The sequence below is a fragment of the Poecilia formosa genome, unplaced genomic scaffold (assembly GCF_000485575.1).
Source record: "Poecilia formosa unplaced genomic scaffold, Poecilia_formosa-5.1.2 Scaffold20, whole genome shotgun sequence".
Lineage (NCBI taxonomy): Eukaryota > Metazoa > Chordata > Actinopteri > Cyprinodontiformes > Poeciliidae > Poecilia > Poecilia formosa.
Window position 1 is genome coordinate 1,199,299 of NW_006799959.1, and position 7,530 is coordinate 1,206,828.

Sequence of the window (7,530 nt, forward strand, 5' to 3'; positions counted from 1 at the left end):
TAAACTGCAACAAATAAATTAGAGCTGAAATGATTAATCAGATTAATCATAATGAATTGATTATTGAAATAATCCATTAATCATTCGCTGGCATGTATAAACTCAAAAATGCCATTTGCTGAAAGAGTAACATTCAAGCAGATATTATTCCAAAAATCCTGAAAAAAATAAACATTTTGCATTTAAGATAAAATTTATCTGTAAATATGTTCAACCCAGAAATGAATTGGTTTATTTTAAGCTTCACCCAATTTCAAATGGTGTATAAAAATGTCTTTTTAAACACCTTTTGCTATCCAGTTATTGGTTATTAATTGGTTAATCGGTAAACTGTATTCATGTTAACGGCTGAGCTTTTCACACGTTGGTGTTAGTATTATATTTTAGCTGCAGATGTATCCTTTGCTACAAATGTATTTTAGGCAATAAAATAATTATGTTCTTATTTAAAAAGTTAATTTAATTATTTGTTTATTTGTATCTTTTAGCGTATTCTTATTATGATACAAAAAAGACTAAATTATTCAATAAAAAATCTGCAGAATGTGCTCATTTTTAATCTGAATAATTTTAGAATAATCAATCAAATAATCAATTACTAAAGTAATCGTTAGTATCAGACCTTCATTTTATGGATTTGGATAACAGTTTTAAGTTGAGAAAAATATAAAAATACAGCATAACTTGATTGTTGTGCAGTGGATAAGATTAGGAGATTATTTAGAGGAAATGACCCAAGAAGCCATAAAGCACATCTGAATTTTATAGATTTAGCATGTTAGCAGTCAAAAAGTTATTTTAGTATTCATATAACCAGAATGTGTTCGTAGTTAAACTCTAACTGGCTTGTTGGGTAATTTCTCTGCAGATTTATCTTCTTTCTGCAGCTTTATTCCCATTCTGACCGCGGCATTATAACACGTTTTCCCTTCGCTTCCAGTCCAAGAGGCGGTCCCAGGGTCTCTCTCTCGACACCATCTACCACTGCCTGAACCGGACCGTGCTCTACCAGCTCTGCCGGCCCCACAAGACGGTGGCCCAGCAGGTGGCGCTGCTGGACGCCCTGCGGGTCCTGACCGTCAACCGCAATTTGGTGCTGGGGCCCGGAAACCACGACCAGGACTTTGTGGCCTGCCTGGCTCACTGCTTCATCTGCCTGCACAGCGGGAGGTATGGAAGTCCACAACTGCAAAAAGTACCAGGAGGTTTTTTATTTTTTGTTTGTTGTTTGGGGGGAAAATTTACATAGAACATCTCTGATGTGTTTAAATCTGAATATGGAGCAAAGATCATTGAACATTTGCAGATTTATGCATTGGCATTATTCACATAAATAATGCACTAACATTATTTATGTATTTAAAGACGCAACACATTGGCATGTCTAAATTTGATCTGAAACATATTTTTCTTAATAATGGCTTTTTATAACGTAAATCTCTTATGGAAGAGGATTAGGGCCACTGGGAAAAAAGAAGAATTCTCAATGATAATATTGTTAATTCTGAATTTCTAAAAAGAATTTTTAGTAATTCTGACATTTAAATTCAGAATTCTGATTTGAATTTCAGGATTCTGGCTTTAATATCAGATTTTACAGAATGTATTAAGAGTATAAATGCATTTACAGAGTAGTTCTGCAGTGAGGTTCCCTCCCTGTTTGTGTGTCTGCAGCAGCGTGGAGGGCTTCGGTCTGGAGGCGGAGGCCAGGATGACCACCTGGCACGTCATGATGCCAGCGGAGAACGAAACCGACTCCACGCACAGCCATGACGTCAGCGAGGGTGAGACACGGCACTCCGATGGGGAGATTTCTCCTTTTAGAAAGATCTAATGAAGACGCACAAACGATTTTTAATTGATCTGAAGTTTCTTTCATGGTTTTGTCGCATTAGAAATAAAAATTGTCCCTCCTGTGCAGGACGACAGCTGCTGCTGAAGGCCGTGAACCGCGTCTGGACGGAGCTGATGCACAGCAAGCGGCAGATGCTGGAGGACATCTTCAAAGTGTCTCTGCCCTGCAATGACAGAGGACACGTGGACATCAGCACGGCCCGGCCCGCTCTGGAGGAACCGGCCCTGAAGAGCTGGCAGAACCACCTGGGTGAGAGAAACCACGGCAACAACACGGCAGACGGGAACACACACTGCAAAAATACTAAATCCTACCCAGTGTTTTGGTTTAGCTTCTTGAGCAAATGTCCTAGTACTCTTCAAATAAGACAAAACTTGTAAATAAGTTTTGAGCAAAAGATAGAAGCTTATTTTAGTAAATAATTCCTTAAAACAGATGAAAAAAGCCAGTTCCTTTGGCAGATAAATTCACTAATAACACAAAACTTTTCACACATTATAAGTGAAATAATCTGCCAATGGAGATGGTAGATGTTTAAAAAGAGAAAGAGAGCAGAAGAAAGGACAAAAGTGAAGGGAGGAAGGAAGGACAGGGGAATTAAATAAGGAAGAAATTAAGGAAGGAAGGAAAGTAGGAAGAATTGGCAGAGGAAGGAAAGAAGAAAGGTAGAATGGACAGACGAATAAAAAAATTAAGAAAGGGAGCAAGAAATAGAGGAAAGAAAGAAGGACAAAGGAAGGAAAGAAAGAAGGAATTAAGGATGAAGGAATGAAAGGACAAAAAAGTGATGTAATGATGGATGGATAGAGTCTGGCTATCCATCTGGCTTCTTAAAGCGGCTTTGTGAACACTTTAAATCATCACGGATTGTTGTTTCGTTATTATTTTTTCTTCTCAGCCCACGAGAAAAAGTGCATCAGTCGCGGCGAAGCGGCAGCGCCGGCGGCCCAGTCCAAGCTGTCGCGGGTCAGCAGCGGCTTCGGCCTGTCCAAGCTGACCGGAGTGCGGCGCAACAAGAAGGAGAACAGCCTGAACAAAAACAGTCCGTCTGCACAGGTAGCTGTAAAAAAATAAAAGTAAACATGAAAAGATTTTCCTGAGCTGAACCCGGCGGCCGTTCTGACCGACAGGAAACGTTCCAGTGGATGTTCACCCACATCGCCGTCGTTAGGGACCTCGTCGCCATGCAGTACAAAGAGCATCAAGAGGTACCAAACGGCGCACAGGAAATGTCTCTCTGGGCTTTATCATTTATCACGATAAACGATAATATTGTTAATTAGAGATTATTTTCAAGTTATATAATCCTAATGACATAATAAAGGAAGAACACGTTCTCAGAGACCAATAAACTTTAAATTTAATTAACAGTTAACACTAGAACTGGAAGACATTTTAAATATCCAAAGTAAATAAACAAAACAACAAATTAAATGAATTATAAAGTCTCTCTAAACAAAATTATCCTCCAGAAAAAGGTGAAACAAAATCTCCAGACTGAAGATTTTTGGTACAAAGAGAGAAAAGTTATTGAGCTTGTTTTTAACTTATCATGCGATTAATTGATTTATTGACAGGCCTAATAATACGATCACAAGTCATCATTAATAACAGTAACAAATAATGTATTGCAGTAAATTTTAGTTTGTATTTTTATCTGAAAACTTACCTGGATTGTGTCTGAAAAGTTTCCGTCCATATCTTGTGTCCGGCAGCGCCAGCAGAACGCCCTGAAGTACGTGACGGAGGAGTGGGCGGCCATCGAGTACGAGCTGCTGCGCGAGCGCGGCCTCTGGGGGCCGCCCATCGGCTCCCACCTGGACAAGTTCACGCTGGAGATGACGGAGGGGCCGTGCCGCATGAGGAAGAAGATGGTCCGCAACGACATGTTCTACATCCACTACCCGTACATCCCTGAGACCGAGACCAACACCAACTCTGCTCAGGTACTCAGCTCCACGTCAAGAACAAATTCTGGCAAGATCAGTGCTGGTTACCAACATGTCTGTCTTTGTTTTAGTTTTGTTTTGTTTATTTACAATTTCAGCATCATTTCCAAAACAAGATATTGAGCAGAAACAATAACAGCAAATAGAAAACCCCCACAAAATACTGCGTCATTTTTTTTAAAGTTGTAAATTATGAGAGTAAAGTCATAATATTTAAAGAATAGTCAGATTATTCGTAGAGTCACAATATTATGAGAATAAGTCGAAATATCACAATAAAGTCATAGTATTACAAGTTCACCCACTTTCTCCCATTGCTAACTAGAAACAACCAATCAGAGCTAGGAGGCGGGGCTTAGCGCTGTCAATCACAGTCCGAAAATATCCCGAATGCTAAGGCTAGTTAGCATGGCCACCTGTAACTGTGCATAAACAGTTTTACTGTAAAGGTAAGTTGTTTTTCTGACCTTAACACATTTAGCAATGATGGAGCGTGATTGACAGCGCTAAGACCCGCCTCCTGGCTCTGATTGGTTATTTCGGGTAGGTTTGACCATAAACAGCCCATCATAAATGGCCATGACATGGTGACAGTTTTAACAAATATATAAAACCATATTCTTTATAAAAGTTACATATCGCAGCTATAAGGATCAGGAAGAGTTTTAATTTTTGTCTTTAAAAATGCTAAAAAGCATTTTGTAAAAAAAAATGTTTTGCATACATATGGTGGATTATTTTTTTTAGTTTTTTACATATAGACAGAAATAAAAAGTGTTGCATCACTCATAGCTTTTTACGACAGTCTCAACCTCGTTTTTGTGACCTTTCCAGCCCTTCTTCCCCCCTCTGGTGCCCCTCTTCCCCTCAGCTCAGGTACCCTCCTGCCCTCCCTGTCCAGACTAATTACCCACATATCAGTTTTTTTGCCGCATGTTTTAAATCTGCAGCTGAAAATAAATACAGCATGGCTTTAGCTGGGCTGCGAATTCACTGATTCTGCCAGGATCTTCAAGTATCGAAGCACCACGGCTCTCACTTTCTGCACATTCTTACATTATCAAAGTGTATAAAGTCTTAGTTTATGACGATGAATATAACGACAAATATTGCTGCCCATCAACATTGAAAGGGTTATTAAAACAGACTGGCAGATTATTTAACTTATAGCAGGGGAGAAATGTCATGTTATAAGTTAAATAAGCTGCCAGGGGATCTCATATTTTTTTAATCATTATTGAGAAATTGTTAAAACAGGCTCTTATATCTTGGTGAAACGTTATGTGTAAGTTAGTTTTGTCTTATTTTAACTGTACTGAGATGTTTGCACTAAAAAACAGACACAAATACTTGGGAATCTTTTGTTTTTGGAGTGAATATGTGGATCAGAGTTGCTGCATAAAAACTTCAGAGGGATAAACTGGTACAGGAAGAGCTCTGATTTGTCCCTGATCTAACCCTAACTCTTTCCAGAACTGCAGGTTCCTCTAACCTGATGCGACGTACATCTACTGTGGATTAAATCATCACTAACTCCTGCATGTGCCTGATGTTTGCACCTTTAAATATGAGCGGCTCTCTCAGGTTTGATTCTCGTTCGCCTCCAGAAGCCGCTGCGGTACCGCCGGGCCATCAGCTACGACAGCAAGGAGTACTACATGCGGCTGCTGTCTGGAAACCCGGGGATGTACCAGCACTCCGTGGAGCACAGCACGGAGGGAGAGACAGCGCAGCACGAGCCGGAGCACGGAGAGGACACCATCGCTAGGGTCAAAGGTGACAAAGATTTAATACAAGTATTTCCTGTTCGACCCGTGATGTGCAGTGAGGCACAGACAAATACAAAATCCTACATTTTAGCTTTGATTTGACCTAATTAAAGCTTCTAGTAGTATAGTAGCAAGAAAGATAAAATATTTAGTAAGCCCACATTTTTTTATTTTAATGTTTTCTGATTAAAATTGAAAATCGTGTCTGATCTTACCCGGTGTTGGGTCGTAACTAGTTACATTTATTCAGTTACATTTAAATGAGTAACTTTTTTAATAAAACATATTTTTAGGGGTATTTTTACTACACTGTACCTTTTACTTTTACTCCAGTAATTTTATTATGAAGTATTTCTACTCTCGAGTAAAATTTCTGGATTCTCTACCCACTGAATGAAAAACAAACATGTTTTAACCAGAAATTCAACAGTTTTTAGCTGTTTTTGTTGTCAGTTTTTTATTGACAGAAACTGAATTGAAAAATTATGTTTTTCCTGATTTTATTAATTTTTGTTCCTTGTATAAATTATTGTCATTTTGGTCCTTAAAATATCACAATTTCCATTTAACTGTATATTTTGGTCCATCTGATTATGTAATTTTTAAATATTAAATGATTTATAATAGATTTGGTTAGTCAGCATCTGTTTTGCTTCTTACTCATCCATTTTACTGCCTGTCGGTGTGTTTATTTCCTGCTCTTCCTGCCCTCCAGGTCTGGTGAAGGCTCCTCTGAAGAGGTCTCGCTCCACAGCTGACGGCACGGACGAGGACAGCCAGGACCAGCTTCAGGACCAGCTGCTGGAGTCTGGAGGTCCAGAAGAAGAGCAGAGGACCGACAACACGTCCCTACTGCGCCTCCTGGAGGAGGGGGAGAAGGTGAGGGGAGACATTTCTGATCGATATCTGCTCTGCTATTGTGGTTGCAGAATTTCAGTGTTTCCTGTTTTTCTTCTTATTGGATTGTGGAGTAAAAGCTCATCTTGTGTTGTTGAGCAGCTTTGTTTATTTAAGGATCCCCATTACACTCTGCCACAAATAACAACTCAAGTCAAGTTTATTTGTTTTATTTGTTCAAGTTGCTTTAAGTAATAAAAACACAAAGTGATAAAGCTACAAAGAAAACACAGTGCAGTCAACAGTTTAACAAACATTACAGAAAGTTTGTTCCAGATTTATGGTGCATAGAAGTTGAATTACAATAAAATCATATTGTATTTATTACAATAAATATTGTTTAGAATAAATATTTTTTTTTCTATAATAAAAAAGTAATTAAAATATGTTAATTTAAATTATATTTAAAGTAACAATTCGCAGCACTTCTAGGGACAAGTGCTGCGAATTAGCTGTTTTTATTGCACTATGACAAACATGGGGCTGTTTTATTCAGTTTATCCATGTCGATGTGTGTCTGTCCCGGTCAAATAAACTCAATAATAATAAATATGTTGTTTATTAGAATAAAATCATAATTTAACAAACATTACAAAAGAATCAATGTTTATAAATTATTTTTTTACATATTGGTTTTATCTGTTTGATACATATAATCCAAACTATCATCTGCCTTGAGTCAGCGCTAACTAGAAACAACCAGTCAGAGCCAGTAGGCGGATCTTAGCGCTGTCAATCACCATTCAGTGCGGCGCAGCAAATCCTGTTGTGAATACTGGACTTTTTTTCAATTCTTTCATCCTTTATTTTCTCCCTTCCTGTTTTTTTCCTTCCATCCTTGTTTCATTTTTTCTGCAGTGTTTTTCTCTGAACTGTCTCTTTTTCTCACCAACTCTTCTCACATCACACAGTTTCTCTCCTGTTCATTTTTTTCCTCTGAACAGTTTCCGCGCACAGTTTATATTCATGTGATCTGTTTTCTTCCTGTTCCTCCAGATCCAGCACATGTCCCGCTGTTCCAGTGTGCATGGCCTGGATACCAGCGAGGGTCTGCTGCTGT

The 7,530-nt window shown here is 38.6% G+C and overlaps 1 protein-coding gene across 6 annotated transcripts in view; it reads left to right on the forward strand.

The window, feature by feature from the left end:
- wdfy3 (WD repeat and FYVE domain containing 3) overlaps nt 1-7,530 on the forward strand; it is a 105,729-nt gene that overhangs the window by 69,873 nt on the left and 28,326 nt on the right. For 5 of the 6 annotated variants that reach the window (XM_016669141.1, XM_016669137.1, XM_016669139.1 and 2 more), the window contains 5 exons: nt 941-1,170; nt 1,675-1,784; nt 1,922-2,104; nt 2,754-2,911; nt 2,986-3,063. In XM_016669141.1, coding sequence (XP_016524627.1) covers nt 941-1,170; nt 1,675-1,784; nt 1,922-2,104; nt 2,754-2,911; nt 2,986-3,063 — 759 coding nt within the window. Of the gene's footprint in view, nt 1-940; nt 1,171-1,674; nt 1,785-1,921; nt 2,105-2,753; nt 2,912-2,985; nt 3,064-3,570; nt 3,802-5,411; nt 5,581-6,288; nt 6,453-7,530 lie in introns of all 6 variants that reach the window. The other variant, XM_007547375.2, reaches the window with a different exon arrangement.